General features: G+C 36.6%; 1 protein-coding gene across 1 annotated transcript in view; it reads left to right on the top strand.

The window, feature by feature from the left end:
- RBM27 (RNA binding motif protein 27) overlaps positions 1-10,756 on the top strand; it is a 25,891-nt gene extending 15,135 nt beyond the window's left edge. The window contains exons 11-22 of the mRNA XM_026063525.1: positions 92-239; positions 516-669; positions 1,703-1,966; positions 2,110-2,238; positions 3,129-3,251; positions 3,873-3,947; positions 4,056-4,220; positions 4,693-4,797; positions 4,907-5,098; positions 6,187-6,273; positions 6,721-6,831; positions 7,462-10,756. Coding sequence (XP_025919310.1) covers positions 92-239; positions 516-669; positions 1,703-1,966; positions 2,110-2,238; positions 3,129-3,251; positions 3,873-3,947; positions 4,056-4,220; positions 4,693-4,797; positions 4,907-5,098; positions 6,187-6,273; positions 6,721-6,831; positions 7,462-7,548 — 1,640 coding nt within the window. The 3' untranslated portion in view covers positions 7,549-10,756. The remainder of the gene's footprint in view (positions 1-91; positions 240-515; positions 670-1,702; positions 1,967-2,109; positions 2,239-3,128; positions 3,252-3,872; positions 3,948-4,055; positions 4,221-4,692; positions 4,798-4,906; positions 5,099-6,186; positions 6,274-6,720; positions 6,832-7,461) is intronic.
- The last annotated feature ends 7,614 nt before the right edge of the window (positions 10,757-18,370 follow it).

The following is an 18,370-nucleotide window of genomic DNA, read 5'->3' as shown; positions in this document are numbered from 1 at the left end:
ACTTGATTCTATTTTGCTGTTTAAATGGAAGCTTTTTGGATGTCTCCATTGAGGTATGGTAAATAATATGGGCCTCTTTTCTTTCCTCTAGCTGCCAATATTATCATCCAGACTGAACCTCCCATTCCCATTACAAATAATAGCAGCAATGTAACTAGAGTCGTGCTTGAACCAGACAGCAGGAAAAGATCTCCAAGTAGTATGGAATGTCCACCATTAAAGAAACCGTGGATGGGAAAGTAAGAATTAAAAGCTGCATTTGACTAATAGGAATGTATTTTATTGTTGTTCATTCTGTGAATATAGCTATTCACTAATCCATGTTACCTGAGCTGGCTGGGTCAGCCAATCTGTGTCCAAATAATTGGAGCATAAATTTGGGGGGTTTCTCTCTTTTTTGTGTTAATCTCTAGAGTTTATTCTTTTTTATGAGAAAATAAGTGTGTGTAACAACTGCTGACTTGGATGTACTTATGTCTCTCTGAATTACCATCTTGCTCTCATTTTTTTTCTAGGCAAGCCAATAACAACCAGAATAAACCAGGATTTTTGAAGAAGAATCAATATACTAACACAAAATTAGAAGTTCGAAAAATTCCACCAGAATTGAACAACATTACACAGCTCAATGAACATTTCAGTAAATTTGGAACTATTGTAAACATTCAGGTAAAAAACAAAGTTCAGTTTTGTGTCTATATGTGGGTTTTTATTTCCCTTGAAGCCTTAAATATTGTCTTAGCTAACCTATGTTGCTTGAGAAATTTTTAGCAGAGGCTAACTGGGAGAGTAGGTAACCAAATCAAAAGAAATCTTTCCTTGGTTCACTCTGCATTATCATCTTCATTCTGTAAAAGCATATGTTAGCTTCTGCCTTCACGAGTTCTTATTAAACTTGAAAGGCTTGCAGGGTTAACAATACATCTAAAACATGTCAGATCTCTGAACAGCTTGGTGTGTGGGGGTTGGTTTTTTTTGTTGTTGTTTTTGTTTTTAAGAGATCTAACAATTTGTCTTGTATTATGATCCTACAGTATTTCTTAATCAGGATTTTGTCAAAGATGCTACAAGAGAGTCTTTATGCATCAGCTTACTACCACTTTGCATCATAGAAGTGGTTCCAGTTTAGTGATGCACCTTGCATTATAAAAAGTAGAAAAGCACTATATAAGCAGAACATGGGTAGTTACACAGTTAAAATAGTACTTAATTTCCAATTATTTGTTAGAGGAATGAGTGGCCTCTTAAGTCCTTGGTTAGGGGTCTGAATAAGATGGGCATCTGTGAAACCTCCCTATTCCTTGAGCTGGCAATTTTATGTCTTAGCACAAATGATACTGTGTTTAAACATGATACCTCAATCACACTGTACTAGGAAGTCTAAGATATGTTTTTATTTCCGTGATGATTAATTTTAGAGAAGAGTAGTTTTATTCATGACAATTAGATAATGCTTCTTTGAGAATGTGGTGAACCTTTGCATTGTATATCCTTAGCCTTTTACTGCATGCAGACTTTGCTGTAATTTTATGTAACGCTTGTCAAAATGTACTTGACTTAACATAAAGCTGACACATTCTGCATTATTAAAGTTGTTAATAGCATTGAATATCTAATTCCTTCTGATGGTGGATTATTTGTAGGTTGGTTTGCTACAGGTCTTTCTTGAGAAATAATGTATTACAATGAACTTGTGTTCTAGGTTGCTTTCCAGAATGATCCTGAAGCTGCTTTAATTCAGTACTTAACTAACGATGAGGCTAGGAAGGCAATTTCCAGCACAGAGGCAGTTTTGAACAACCGGTTTATAAGGGTGCTGTGGCACAGAGAAAATGAACAGCAGCCCCCATTGCTGCAGCAACAACAGCAGCAGCCGCCCTCACAGTCTCTTCATCACCAACTTCACCTTCAGCAACAAGCCCTGACTGCAACTCCAGCTGTAACAATGCATAGCAATATGTCAAAGGTATTGTGCTGTCATTCCCAGTGTGATGACTTTCTTCTTCAAAGTAGTGAAAGAACATAGAAGGTTATCGGTGTTTGAGTGACTACTCCTTTTAAAATGCAGAGTATACAATCTTTTCCTTTTTAATATCAATTGATACACAGGTGATGAATAAACCGATGTCGTCTGGTGCCTACGTCCTTAATAAAGTCCCAGTGAAACGTCGCCTTGGAGCACCAGGTGGAAACCAGCCTGACTTAAGCCAGGCTGGGGCTGTAGTAGAGGATTCTCAGGTATGTGTGTAAAAGCTAACCATCTTCATACTTTTACTTAAAGCTTTGACCTGTTGGCTAAAGGAGGTAACTAGTAAACAGCACTTGCAAATCCTGTCTCCAGTTGGTTCTGTTTATTTTCATTAATGTCCTTTGTGACTGTGGTTGGTCACTTCCTGGTTTCGTCAGCTGCTTAAATAAAATAGGGATGATGACTTCAGAAACAATTTATCACTGTTTTAAACAGCATAATTTGGAGGGGATGTGGAGGGGGCAGTGCTCCCTTGTAAACAAATTTGACAGCTTATATGTGATGTCAGCTCTCAATCTCGTTGATTTTCCCAGTAGTGATTTTTGGAGCTTATTCTGTGCTTTAACAATAGTACTGGTAGCTTATAAAATACTTCTGCATAGAGTTCAAGCTGATTAGTTTGATTTGCACTGATACCATGGTGTGGCATGCATTCTAACAACAAAAAAAGTATTCCCTTGTGAGAAAGGAAGCATGTAGTTGGAAGAGTTTTAACTGTTACCACCTTTTTCTGATCAAATATTTCAAAAAGAAATGCGTGATGTTAAACTGTGACTACCAAGCTGAATAGAATGCAGATGCAAAAGATCAGCTTCAGCAGTACTTCTAGTGGATATCAGGATACAGGGAGAGTTTTGGATGAAGGGGGAAAAAAACATCTCTTGCAGAAAGCCTTTTTAACAAGTGCTTAAGCTTATTGCTTCCAAGCAATTTGACTGCCAGACTGATGCTTTATACACATGTTCTAATTCTTTCCCCCACCCATCATACAAATCTGGAAGTATGTGTTTGTGTTTAACTGAATACATTACTCTAAAAGTTGGTGGTGGTATATTGCGTTCATTTTAAGCTGTTATGTTTTTTGTTTTTACTATTTCAGTCATTTCCTACTTCTACAAGTCACTCAAAAATGGTTTACAGTTCTTCAAACTTAAAAACATCCATGAAGCCTGGTGCAGGGTCTAAACCTCATGATGTGCAAGAAGCTCTTAAAAAAAAGCAGGTACTTTGCTATATGTTGTTTGACCAACAGTGTAGCAGTCAAAGTACTTTATAAAGAAAGGACTGATAGGCAACTTGAACCTCAAATATTCCTGTGTAGCTTTCTACACTTGGTCAGCATAGTTTTTATCATAGTTATGGGGCTGTCTTGCAAAGGCATTTAGGCATTTCTGATTTTAATCTCTGCAGGTATGAGACACTTATGAGAATGCAGGATACGTTTCTTCAAGGGGTGTCTGAAGGGGGCAAAAATTTAGTAGAGTATATCACAGCAGGAAGTTGGTAACTTTTCATTTTTTCCCATATCAAATCTAATTTATGCTTGTGCAGTTTGCAGTCTAGTTATTACCATTATGGCCTTCATTTCTATAGCTTGAAGAGGAAAATATAGCATATATACACACATGCAATGCTAGTCTGCTTTTTACTGACCTGTCATGTCTGTATTAAGGAAATAGTGACAAAAAAGTAGTCTGCCTACTGCAGTACTGCCTCTCTCCAACTTCTGCATGGTGCAAACTGATGTTGTTTTAAATCTTAGTGGAGTATAATATAATCAAATGTGTACTTTTTAATTATGAAAGTAATGTTTGCTGTTTGAATGAATTTTCTCCTCGTATAGGAGGCAATGAAACTCCAACAAGACATGAGGAAAAAGAAGCAGGAGATGTTAGAGAAACAAATAGAATGCCAGAAGGTAGGTCTGGAATGTGTTCTAGTATATACATCCCAATTTTGGTAGAGATCTGCCTGTTCAGTGATGTTTTTGCTGAAATTTTATTTCCACTCTTTTTCTAATACACAGATGTTGATATCCAAGCTGGAGAAAAATAAAACCATGAAACCAGAGGAGAGAGCAGAAATAATGAAGACCTTAAAAGAACTAGCAGGAAAAATATCTCAATTAAAGGATGAATTAAAAACTTCATCTGCATCCTCTACCCCATCAAAATTAAAGTCCAAGACAGAGGTATTTATTGTGCAAGACCCTAGCCTGTCTGGTTTCTTTAGCTATTTCTAATGTTATGTCCTAAAAATGCAGCAACATCAGATCAAAATACTCCCAAGCAGTATTGTGAGTTTGTTGAGAGTGATACCTATGGATAAGTAGGCTATGATTTTAAGGAACTCGGGTGACCTAACTTTGCATCTAGATCATTCAAGTTCCTGTCACAGCTCTAAAGCGGAGCAATCTGGGTCCTTCAAGTTAGAACTGGGTTTGTTTTTGTTTTGTTTCTGGCAAGGAGGGACTTTTTTTTTTTTTTTTTTTTTTTTTTAAGCATGAACAACTGAATTTAGGGAAAAGTATGAGTATGATATGGTGATCTAACTGTATAATTTGCACAAGTTTATTGCTGAAGAAGTGGAATAAAACATTAAAAGCATACATTAATGTTCTGCTTTTCCCCTCCATTTTCTATCTCTACACTTTTTTCTTTAAGGCACAAAAGGAACTTTTAGATGCAGAACTGGACTTTCATAAAAGACTCTCGTCTGGAGAAGACACAACTGAATTGCGAAAAAAGCTAAATCAGTTACAAGTAGAGGTGAATTTGAGTGGATTGATGCTTTTGTTATATTCTGTGGTGGTGGTGGTGTTTTAAATCCTTTTAAACAGAGGATAGATTTATAAGTCATTTGACTTCTTTTAAACAGGCTGCCCGTTTAGGCATCTTGCCTGTTGGTCGAGGAAAGGCAATGCCTGTCCAAGGAAGAGGACGAGGACGGGGTCGTGGTGGGAGGGGAAGAGGCATGTTGAATCATATGGTGGTGGATCATCGTCCCAAAGCACTAACAGTTGGAGGCTTCATTGAAGAGGAAAAAGATGAATTATTACAGCACTTCTCTGTAAGTATGAGATCATATTAAAAAGAGAATTTTGGCTGCACTATAGATTAAGTAGGTAGCCGATATTGTGGATTGTGCTTACTTGCAAAGAGAGGCATGCTAAGAACTTCATAAATAAATGTTTTTCCTTTCCGAAATATTGAGGCTACAAGTCTTTATATTCTGTTAGTGCAAACAAATCAGATGATCTTATCCTGAATTCATGGAACAGGCTATGGATACGCAGTTTCAAGAGCTGTCAAGGGTGTCAATTTGTCTTTTACAGCTGCTTTACAGTAGCTGCTCAATGCATTTTTTTTAAATATATAACATATTAAAACATCTGAAGGATGAAAAATACTTATCAGCCTCTTTGTGTTTACAAATTATTGTCTCTAGTAGGCATTCATAGCCATTTATCTCATTTCTCTTGAGCTCAAGAAGCAAAGCAGAGCTTTGCAAAACAGGACATCAGCTTTCAAAAAAGATATATTTGTTTACAAACTCATGTTACAGCATTCAAATAGCCCGCTGGTGTGCAGACTGTTAATGGATGTGTTAGCATCATAACTGAGTTAATAAAGGAAAACATGATTTTAGATTTCCCTCAGTTACACTTTCTGGTGAAATATTTTCATTTGCACAGCTAGTTAGCTTTTCAAGGAGATCATAAAATTCCTTGTAAATAGACACAACATGAGATCTAACCTTGACCAAATTAGTTTRTGGTATTTCTGGATACTCTTTGCAAAGCAAGTGACTGAGCTGGCAAAACTAGTTTTGTAGAATTTTTCTTGTTAGATCTGGTTACAGAAAGGCAGTACAGCTCTAAAGAGAACGGGTAATTTGAAAGCTTGCTTAGGTTCATTTTGAGTGGAAACACAGAACTTCAGTTCTTCACGCAGTAGGGCAAGCTTTGCACCTTTTTTGTCCAGAAAAACGGGTACAAATGCTGCATTTTTGCTAGATGATGCAGCTGAGATTTCTTTGGTCTCTTCTCTGTCCAAAAAAAATAAGGTTTCAATGGGGCTGTGGTACAGTACACTGCCTCTGATGGTCATATTTCTGGAGGAGAGTATTATAGCTATTTCTAATGATTTTTCTCTCAGAAATTTGGAGATATTGAAGACCTTCAAGAAGAGGATTCCCCACTAAGTGTTGTTCTAACTTTTAAATCTCGCTCAGAAGCTGAGAATGTAAGTATAATAATGACTTTTTTATGGTTCTAAAATAAGAATACTGTAATTATTTGTGACTGTCTTTTCAAATTTAGCAGGCTTTGAGCCAACCAGTTTAAACTAGATAGTGTGGGTGTTTGTTGTTATTACATATAATGTAACTAAAGGAGGAAAATATTTCCCGTTTGACTAGAGGACTTTTTCTGATAAAGGCTCAATATAATGATCAATTTAGAGCTCTGCTAATCTTTTCAGATTGCTGGTAGATGAGAGTTATTTAATAGATTCAGGTTTGTGTGAAGTTGCTCTCAGAACGACTGAAGTTGGATGCTTGTGATGTGTTTGAGATATTCAAATATGCACAACTACAGTGATTGATTGTTGGGTCTAGCACATTTTTGGTGGCCTTAAAAATACTTTACTTAATTCTCTTTTGAAAATATGTTCATTTAAAATACAATCTAGGCTGCTAACCAAGGATCCCGGTTCAAAGACCGAAGGCTACAGATATCGTGGCACAAACCTAAGGTACCCTCTGTGTCCACAGAAATTGAGGAAGAGGAGTCTAAAGAAGAGGTATGAAAATATGTTAATAAACTACTCACTCTTAGCAATTTAGTAGCTAAGAGCTTTTTGGGGGATGCATTTTTCTGTTTACTGAAGAAATTTATGAAAGGTATTTTTCTACAAGCTAGAAACTTAACTATTTTTGAATAGTCAGGTACACTTTCCATATTTAAAAAAGACAGGGAAAAAAAAGTGTCCCACCCCTGAAAATTTAGTTGTGTAAACGACTGGAAAATAAACCTCACAATCTCTGTGTGCAGGCTGCTAAGCTTTTATTTTGCAATATTGATGCTCCAGTGATGCTCCAATGTAGGATAAGTTATGTATTCTCTTTACTATATGAGTGCTTTAAGACAGAGAGGTATTTCTACCTAGCTGCTTTTTAACAGAAAGCTGTTGTTTTGTAGAACTTGAGTGGTTCTTAATTCTTGCTTCCTTTGAAGTTTGGCTTTCATTCCCCCTCTTGATGTGTGAGACGACTACTCTTTACTTGAAAACTTGTTGAATGTAATTTTGTGCATTTCAGTGAAGCTTACTGAAAACAAGAACTTGCTATAAAATACAACTGCTGCTCTGTTGCCTGACAGGTTTCCTGGGAAACAGAGAACTACTTTAAAACCATGTTTTTTCTTCATCTAGGAAACTGAAACCTCAGATTTATTTTTGCACGAAGATGATGATGATGATGATGAAGATGAGGATGAATCCCGTTCTTGGAGAAGATGAAACCTGATGTTGGAAATGTATAATTTTAGGAATATAGTTCAAGCTACATCTTTTAAACATTTATTTAAGAAAGTTGATGAGCCAAAAAAGCTTTACTTTCTTTTCAAACCACAGGATTTAAAGTGAGCAAAGTTTGTTATAGAAACATTTCAGATATAGAGCTGTGATACTAAGTTAGCCAAAGGCCCAGTAACTTTTTACAGAATTATCAAGCTCACTGGGGGTGATGATTTTTCTATTTAAGAAGGATAAAAAGAGAAAGAGAAAACAAAATAGTATTTTCTTGTCCTCTTGTCCTCTTTTTGTGTCGCCTGTATTGTTTTGGGTTTTTTATAATGTGATTAATTTGTTAGTTTATAATTGAAAARATGTTACAGATTTTATTTAGCAATATTATAGGGTTGGGGGAAAGACACAAATTTCCATTAAATGTTATAAAAGAAAAAATTGCCTCATTTACTAATTGAAGAACAGTAGCATTTTATTTCATATGTAATCACTTATTGTAGAAAGTACTTGTGGCTAAGTTCACAAATCATTTATTTTGCGATGTTTGAAGGCCACACAATTTCTATGTTCTACTGCTTTTTGTGAGAGGAGTTGGAAAAACTAATTTAACTGGGTATTAATATAATCCAGCTATAGTTCACTCTTTCTTCATATCCTGCTTCACAAAAAACATCAGCAAGGAACAGATTTGAGTAAATTTTCACTCACTATTGATTTTTCTCTTGTTTCAGTGCAAGGTTTAAAATTAGAGCTAGGCTGTTCACTTATTGCATTTCAGTATTAGTGAACACAAATGTAATGAGTTTCATACTCCCTCAAAGAATTGAATTGGCATGCATGCGTGCGTGTACACACACACACACACACACACACACACACACACACACACACCATTAGCTCTTCCTCCTCTCCCTTTAACCAAGCTTTTTATACTTTTATTTTCAGGCTAAATCCGTGAAGTGTTCAGAGCAAGTTGTTTTTTAGCCAACAGAATGTCAGTGTCCTACTCAAAGACTTGCATTAAACCAGCACTTCAAGTGATGAGTCTTCAGAGTAGTGTTCAGACTTGTTTTTCGAAGATTATTCATTTATCTTCAAGTATAATTTTGTTTAGACATATTTAAGGTGAACCTTGGTACCACTTTAAAACACACACACCAACCAACCAACCAAAAATGGTGTGTATTGTGATAGAAATGCGGATAACAAGTTTAGATACTAGAGCCATATATCTTAACTGTTGCATGGCTCTTACAGCTCATGTATAGAGGTGTTATATAGTAAGCATTTCCTCGACTCTGTGCATTTGTACCGTACACTTTTCAGTACATTTTTATGTATGTTTCTATACAAAATAAACTGAATGACGGTGCAAAAATGCTGTCCTCTTTTGAATAATTAGTTTATCAGGATATTTGCCAGGTAGTTCCTGACTGAATATAAATATACATCAAGACCTTTAAGTTAGAATGGCTCTGAACTTAGCCAGTAAAATGAAGTTGAGCATGTCTTTGGGTTAACAGTTCCCCTAACTTTATACACCACCACAGCCAATGGATAATAAAAAGCCAAAACAGTGTAATTTTGCATTTCCTTGTTAGTGGAAGGGAATATGTCTTTCAGTATTCGTTCTCTTCACGTTAAAACCTCACCTCTCTATGTAATTAGGACTTTCTTGCTAATGTTGAGGCTAAATTACATATATGAAGAAATGAGGGAAAAACAATCCTACATACTTAGAATGTCTTGCTTTTCTCCCATCATCTCTAATGTTTTTCTTAATGTCTGTGGCTCAGTCAGTGTAAATTTTGAAAAATCTATTGCAGCAAACATTTGAGTCCTGACAGTTTAAAAAAAAAAAAGAGGGAACAAAGGATTTATATATTTTTTTGTACAGAGGTTTTTCTTAAACTGTATAATTTTGTAAATATTTTCCTTTTTGTGTACTAAAACTACCAGCGTATAGATTTCAATAAGAATTGTTGTATTTTTGTATTTGGAAACTGAAGATTACAGTGAATGAATGAAGCTGTAAGGAAAAATTGCGGTAGCATTTGACACACTTAGACTGGGATTCCTTTTCATATGGTTTTAGCTCTAAAATGACACTTGATTGGCATACTGTCTTCAGGGACACTTTTGCCCTTGCTCAAACGTGCTGGCTTTTCAAGTTGGGTGAGATAGGAGGGAAGCATGTGCAGTAGCTTTATTTAATGAATTTTGGAGAGCTTCATATGTGTTGGTTTTTTTTCTTTAGCGTACACATTGGCAGGCTTACATAAATCCTCAAGTGACATCCCAAACATGATTTCTAAACGCTGAGGCACAAAAATGAGTTGTGCCTCTGAACTTAGCTTGTGTATTGAAAGCATGCTATTATATTATTGGGAATTTAAGTCATGGGCAGTATCGTAGTAACTGACTTCTGGTGTGTAAGGAGTAGGAAAGCTGCTTGAAAGTGACCTTCATTTTGCCAAAGCTTATGGATCTCCCTGTATTTTAGGGTGTACTAGGCTATATTAAACTGTTTATTTTTTAATAGGTACCATGACAGTACAGCTTATTTTTTATGGTAACATTTTATTGTGAAATTAGTATGTACTTTCAGAGTTAATTAGACAACATTTATAATCRCCAGTGTAACTTATATACACAAGCCAGTATATTTACAGGATATGTAAAATAAGATGTTACCAGTTTAAACTTAGTTTATGAACATTGAAAGAGTATGTGATAAAAAGGGAACGTAATTGTGATGAAGAGTTATCCTTCGTCTCTTTTTCATTGTTGAATTAAGCTAAGCAAAAAAACAAAACAAAAAACCCAAGAGTTGAAAAGATACATCTGAAAACACTTGCCTGCTTATGGTGAAAACATGACAACTTTTTTTTTTTTTAAACAAAATCATGTGAAAAGGAATAAAGTTCCTCTTGGTGTATAGTAAACTTGTACTATAGTTTTTACAAAATTGTGAACTTGTGTAATAGTATAATAGGAGATATTGTTGAATTTCTAACTGTTTATACATTTAAATTCATATATGTAATGTTTGTTTTATTGATTACGATCTGAATTTCTAAGATGCATGTTGACTTTTTGCAATAAAGATATACTATGGAATGGTTCAAGATTTAGAGAATACAAAGGAAATTCTAACTTAAAAAAATAAATTGGACTGGAGAACCATTCAAAAAAAAAATACAACTATCACAAAAAGAGCTTTATCACTTTTCCCCCCACACCCCCCCGGAAGTATGTGTGAAGAGGGGGCAGGGTTGTATGTGGGAATATGTATGCAATTTCGTTTTACTTCATGGTGAATGTTCATGAATAGTTTTGAAGCAGCTAGAAAAAATCTTTATAGTTCAAATTATGATAGCTAAATTGGAAAAAAAGAAAAACGCACAAAACCCAGTTGTGATTAAATGCTGGGGGGAGTGGGGAGGGGGCAATTTAGTAAGGCTACATTAAGTCTGGGAGAAGTTCAAACTTTAATATGAAGAGGAAAATGATTTTTGAAACCAGGGTGTGTTCCATGATCTGTTATGGATCTGCAGTTTGGTTTGTCATGGAAAAAAGTGCGCACAAAGCTAGAAATTCTATAAATGTGAATTAACTGTCTTGCAACTTGGCTCAACTAGTTTTCTATGTTCTTGGTCTATGCTTCTGTCACTAGTTTCTCTTATTCCCTCTGCTGTTTTCTATGTTGTTTGCATGAATGCAAAGATTTCCCTGAGCAGTGTTTGAAAACCTCTTCTTTCCCTCTCACATTTCTCCTACCTGCACTGTCACTGTGTTGTGATAAGATTTTGGAAACAGGCTATGCATTTTACAAGGAAATGAATTTTTCCTCTCTACTTCTTTCCCTGTACTCCTGCTTTAATAGGAACAGGGGGAGGAGAGGAGAGAACCTCCAAGTATATTTAATAGCTGCGTACATTCTTCACTGTATTTGTCTGTATCATCATCTCCCTTGCATTGCTTTCTGTTCCTGCAGTGTAAATATTTTAAAAACATGAATTAGCTTTTCTGTATCTTTAAGGAGACCTAACGATAAACCTGGGTCTTTTGGGCACTTTCTTGTTATCATTGAGCTTTAGAATCTTTCCTTAGTTCACTTTCCTTTGTATAAACATGCAATAATCATTGGATAATTCTTACTCTGCATTTTGCAAGATTCAGTAAAGTCCTTTAAAGAGACTGAGTCTTGAGATTGAAACATTTTGCATTCAGTTCAATACAAGATTCCTTTTGTCCTACTTGACCAAAATTAATTTTAAGAGTAAAAGGAAATAAAAACAATTTGAGGAAGGGAGTTGGCTTTTTTCCCCTACATTTTGTGTATATGTAGCTCGGGTTTTTTTCCCACAGCTCTTTCAAATATTAAAAACTTTCTGTATTAAGTACTTTTTTGGTGGAGTAGCAGCTCTTCCTACAGAGATGGAAAGGAATGTCTTTCAAAGCAAGATATGTTAAAATGTGTTAAATTTGTTTAACTGAACGTATGCATAAAGGTAAGTTAACTTGCTGCTGTAATTATTAACCAAAGAATCTAGTAGTTATACACATAGCTGTATAAAGTTCAATAATAATTGTATACATAGGGATTTGCCAAAGATCGAAACATAATTTTAATTTGTTTTTGAAATGTGGGATTCAGTTCTGTCTTGTGTTATTAAGTACATAACACTTATCTGGTTTGTTATTCATAAGATTACTGACACAAGCATGTAGTTGAAAATAGACAAGTAGATTTGTCTGGTGTTGGCTAATGCTAACATCAACTGCATGCTGGACCTAATATTCCTGGGTTATAAAAACTTTATAAAAACATCTAGTATTGAAATTTCTCATTGAAGAGAAAGTGGCAAGAACCTGAAGACTTTATTAGGTGTACAGGTTCCAGAGTTAGAGAATTAAACCAGGTGAACTATGCCTGTTGCTACTATGAATATTTCTCTAAAGTTTTTGTGTGTGTACTCGCACTGCTTTTTTCCACCGGATCTGTGACTGTAATGATCAAAATGTAAATGGATTAACTAGAGATTTCTCTCTTTCCTTCTCTCTCCATTTCTTTCTCTTTCTTCTCTGCCTCCATTTCTCCCCAGAACCATCCAGTGATAATTTCCAGTTGATGCTTGTTAGTTTCGAGGTAGGTTGATCTGTTTTAGGTGCTGAAATTGGTGCACTTCAGATAGGAGCCAGATGTGGAAAACCACTGTAAAGGCCTACAGCAAGGTGGTGTGAGGTCATCTGTGTAGTGTAGACTGGCACTTTACAACCACTCAATTATAGCTGCTTATGAAAAAATACTGATAACGTAAAGATGGTGTAAGTAATGAAAACAGTATGCAGTCCTGAAAGATAAAGCAGATGTGTAAAGGGCACTTAAGCTTCTGTTGAGAGGGTTTCTATGGACTGGGTCATAGCCAGCAAGCGCTTCAGTAAAGCGGTCGTAATACTCTGATCTTTCCATCACCAGCCTTGTTAGATAACTGTGTTGGTTACGCTTACTTTCTGTGCATTCCCTGTTAGGTTTGTGTTAGGGCACATAATTTTATGGTGATGCGTTGCTGATAATGTTTCCTTTTTATTCAGTTTTAGGAACTAAGTATAAGAATTGGTGAAAAGTTTAGGTTGGGGGGACTTCCTTTGCATTTTAAAGTTACCCTGTAGAGGGCGGAAGAATGCAGAAATCCCTCACTTGAGAGGGAACTCCGACTACATCTGCTCTTTGAGGCATCAGACTTGCTTAAGCATCTTTAAAATTTTCTTGCCCTTTTAAGACAGACTCGGTTGAAAGTTAGAAGCATCCAAACCTAATGTTTATTTTAAAACATTTTTTTTAAGCTGTATCTTTAGGCATCTGAATACTTTAAATAGCTGATCTGTATTACCTTCACCTAAGTGAAGATTTTTGCCTGCCTGTGTTAAACGGTAGACTGCTGAATAAGATCATTGGAATATTACCCTCTATCCATTAAAAATTTCTCTTGGGTTAATTTGCACTTAGTAATGCCACTCAACTTCTTAATACCTCCTTTATTTGAACTGATTACACTTTTGCTCCATAATGTTGGACAGTGTCCTGTTTATTTTTTAATAAAACTGTGGGCATTTTAAATGACATTAGGCTACTGGAGCTCAGTGGTTTAAGCTTCTTCCATTTTTGAGGGAAAGGCCAGTAGTGTGTTTCCCAGATAACTATTCTATGACATTTACTTTTAGAAGGGTTCAGAGAAGCAACAGGGCCCAACAGATGAGGTGTTTTCATGCTTTCCAGATTACTTATTAGGCTTGTCCCTTTCCAGACACAAATGTTAACATCTTTGAGAGTACGGTACAGAGCTATGTTTGTGGTGACTTATTTGAAGCTTATTTTATAGGGAGAAGAAGCAGTAATCAGGTTGAATATGCAAATGAAATATTTGCCACACCATAGTGTGGGAATATTTCCTCTCCGATAATACTTTTGTCATCAAGAGGAGCCACAGCTGGACATTTCAGAGATTTTTGTGCAACATCTCCACAGTCAGGGAAAACTTGGCTTTTTCCAGGTATGCAGAGTAGGTGTGTTTCACTAACGCATAATAAAACCCAAATGCCTGCACAGTGCTAAAGACAGGAAAGAGCAGCCTATTCTTGCACAACCTGACGTGCACTAGAGAGCTTGCACTCAGCAATTCTCCTGCGTCTTCCGAAGTAACAAAATATTCTAGTGTCGGTTCTCCTGCCTGCTCTCCCCCAAAGCATTCAGAATTGGCCTGTGTTTGCTGCTGTTGAGGTCTTTGGGGTTCACTGATTTTGATTGTAGCACATGTGTAACAGCACTAAGAATGAAGAGCTTCACTGGTGTCTAATGCCACTTAATGAATTGTTAAAGAAAATTAATCTATGCTCAAATATAAGACAGTCACAAGTGGATCCACTAAATTACTGGGCATTGATCACATCTGAAGTAGGTATGTTGAGTTTTGATGCCTTTCACTTATGCACTTTTCAACGTTATGAAACCCTAGTGCTTGGACTTCCATCAGTGATATGTGAAGGGCCAAACAGGCCACTCGGTCTCAAGTGTCCGACTGAGAACCCATGTGCTAAAAGACAAACAAGGGTTCGCTAGGGATTAAAACAAGTTTTTAAGGTCCATCATCCCTAAGCATTAGCTGACTTTCTTATTATCAACACATTCTGGTTTTCCCTTTATTGCGTGGGTCTTATGCAACGGTGATTAGTATGAGCCTTTCTTTTAAAAGGACTGCTGTATTCGTCTTCTCTCTCCATTTGGGTTATTGTTGACTTGCACATAGGTAAGTGCGGTGTCACTGTCAGCAGGCTACTTGATTTGTGTCTCTCAAGTCTTACTAGCCAAGCTTTGTCTGTCCCCATCTGCAAGTTGGATTTTGAGCTTATATCCCTAGGGAGGCAAAGACGCACAGAAAAGTTTATTGGAAACCATGTAAAACAGGATTTATGTTAATCTCAAGGTAAATACATTTTAAAGCAATATCTTCTGTGACCCTAGCAATGTTCATCCAGGAAATTTAATGCATTTTACTGTGATTTGTTTGCTTATTTTATTTTCAATTTAATCTTAAATGTGCTTTCACAATGGTAAACTCAGTTATGATGATACAAGTTTTTATAAACTGTTTCTGTATTTTTTCAATATTTTCCTGCTTGATGTCTTGCTTTTAACCTTCATCTAAATTGAAAGTTTATAAACTTATTTAGCTATGTTCTTGCAGCTTTCATATGTCCTGTGAAATTGTATTAATAGAAAAAGCTGATGCAGTGTTTTTTTGAACTTGTGATTGCATGAATTTTGCATGCATAAGGCAGGATCACTTTGACACTGTACAAGAAATACTGATTTCCACTCTGGCTGCCTTTCAAAGTGGCATCCATTTTGCCATACTTTGAATCAGTTGTGTGAGGATGGACAGGTCTGCACGCACTTTGATTCAATAATATCTTCACCATAGAAGATATTCCACACAATTATATGTGATATGTAGCCAAATGCTAACTGGTATTTGGCATCTGGGATGACCGTCACTTTTGACTTTGTAATGTTGTGTAGGTCGACTTAACGTCTGTAACTTAAAGTTAGTGTGTGATACAGACAGTTTTGAGGTAGACTTTTACTGGGGTTGCTCCTGCTTTGCATGTCACCTATAAACATAAATGTGTGGTGGGGTTTTTTGTTTGTTTTTTAAACTATGAAACACACCAATTAAAGGGTCGGAGATGTCAACTGTTAACAGTGAACTGATAAGTTACAGCAAAAATATTTTTTTGCTTTGAAAAGGCAATGTTCCATTACACTCTATTGATAAAATCTGTCTCTGGTTCATCAGAAATGAACTGTAAAACTTCCGTTGCTCCCTGGAAATTTCGGAGCCTTTTTAGCCTGGAAGGGATTGTAGCACATGGAAAGGTCTAGCTTTCATCCCCTGCACTGATCTGATCCAGTCTGAGGACCCCCTGGACAGGTTGTTGGGTCAAGCCGGAATGACCTACTCGCTCTTCGTTCCATCCAGCGCTGGCCACCTGTCTTTCCAAGGCAAAAAGCAGTGTCTAAAGCCAGCCTGGCATCTCTGACTACTGCTTGCTGTCTGCTGGATTTCCGCTATCCTGCCTACTTCTAAAGATTCCTCAGTGCCTCATTCGGTCCTTGGACTGAGGATCCAGTTGGCCTATTTCTGGGACTTGACTTAACTCCAGTCAGTGGCAGTATTCCTGATAACAGTCTACGCTGGTGCTTCAGGCAGAAGGTGGATTCTTTATGGAACTTCACCTGAATATGGGAGTGAGCCAGACTTCCAACCTCGGAGAATAAAGGAAGACTCAGCTTTAATGAATGAAGGTATTTTCTTAAGATTATTTTGTTTCACCACAGCAGAGTCAAATGGAGTGTCAGAATCTGCTTGAATTCCTAAATGTCATGCTTCATCTGTGTCTTTCCCTTCCTCCCACGAATGTGTGTCAGGGTGTGTGTGTGTGTATGTAATCTAGAATATATATAAAAAAACAATTTCTCTATGACACCTGGCAAAAACACTTTTTGTCAGAAAGCTTTCAGACTTTGAATGTCAAAAAAAATTCTAGCTATTAAATATGCTTCTCCAAAAATCAAGGAAATGATTGCAGTTGGTGTTACTATTCTTAGTGTTTTAGCTTTATTGAAAGTTAGTAATAAACTTCGGAGTGAAACACCCCAACAGAATTTGTACTGACCCATTGAATGCTAGCTTTGGTTGTCATGGTGTAAATGATTGAAGATAATAGATATTCAGTAATATGTGTATTTGTTGAGTTTGCATTTTCTTCAAAACAGGTTAATTTAGTTGACATTGTAAACTGCTTTCTAATTGATAGATAGCATGCAAGCTGCAGAAATTTCTTGAACATGTGCATGTGAGAGGGGGAAAAAAAAGATCTGTGTTCTAAACTCCAGAGAAAATTACTGCCAGTGAAAATGTCAGGAAGAACAGTACATCCAGCTTTACTCTTCAGGTTTTTATTATTTTATTCATTATCATTCTTTATTTTCTTTTTTGGAATTGAACCCCTTTTATATTGTTTGTCTTGCTTTGCCTTGATCATGTAAATGTAGTACAGTTGAGACTACTGTATCTGATGATATTTTTCAGGTAATTATAATCTAGTCTGCATCTTATACTGATAACCTTAAAGCACTTCTGCTCTGATTTATTTAAATGTTAATAAATTATACATTTCTGGCACTTTAGTAATTCATGTGAAAATTATTTGGAGTCAACTCAATATAACGCACTTCTGTGGTCTCTCGTGGCTAAAAATATGTCAAACAACAATTTCATCCACTCTTCATTTTCACTTTTTAAAGTGACTTTGGGTTATCTGTAGGTCAAAGAAAAGTGAGGAGGACTTCTTTAATGAGCAAATTTCCAACTTTTGGGATCCATTTCATGAAAGATAGGGTTAGATCTAAATTAGTTTAGAAGTTTACCACAACTTTAAGCCTATTTAGGCTTATAGGAAAGTATTTTTGGTTATATTTAGGTGCAGTGCAGGCTTTAATGTCAGCACATGAAGACTGATGTGACAGTAAGCAACACAGCAGTATGCAGCATTTGCCTTCAGTGGAAGGAACAGTTTCTTAAAGGTTTACACTGCCTTAAAACTGTTTGATCGCTTGGGTAGAAGTCTCATAAAAGGCAGCAAAACCTTGATGCCATGAGCTTGAGGTTGTTGTGCTTCTCTTAAACCAATGGAGGGAAAACCCACAGAACATGTATGGCTTGTGACTGCATGCAGCTTTGCGGATTTTACTATCAGCAGTGCAAAGCTTCGTATTGTGTTTGAGCCCGAGTTCACTCGCTGCAGTCAGCCTTACGTGATCACAGGCAGTTTTGCAGAGAACAGGCCATATTTACAAAGAGAGCGAAGGTTCTTCCCTCTTTCTCTGTTAGGTGATACTCCTGAAGTAAAATTTCAAAGATAGCACCGCTGTTTTCTCAATCCACTGAGAGCCTGSAGAACCAGGGGATGGGAAAGGACCCTCTCTGTCCTGGAGAACGGGCAGTTGCAATCCCAAGTAGTATCAGCAAAGGCCTGTATTAAGTCATCTGAGGGCAGCACTGTTTAGGGGCCTCCATAAATCGAGGTGTCATCTTTAAACCCACTTCTTGAGCAAGCCTAATTTCATCACAAAGTCCTGCGTAGCCATTGACCCAGCACCTTTTGTGTCTCTGTTGCAGGCAGTTAGGGGAAGGGACCCAAAACCCTCCCTATGCAGCCACCTTTGGCAAAGCGGATCCAGCTCTCC

The sequence above is a fragment of the Apteryx rowi genome, unplaced genomic scaffold (genome assembly GCF_003343035.1).
Source record: "Apteryx rowi isolate R43461 unplaced genomic scaffold, aptRow1 scaffold_2, whole genome shotgun sequence".
NCBI classification, from domain to species: Eukaryota; Metazoa; Chordata; class Aves; order Apterygiformes; family Apterygidae; genus Apteryx; species Apteryx rowi.
Note: the sequence above shows the minus strand (reverse complement) of the source record. Positions and strands in the feature narration are given on the sequence as shown.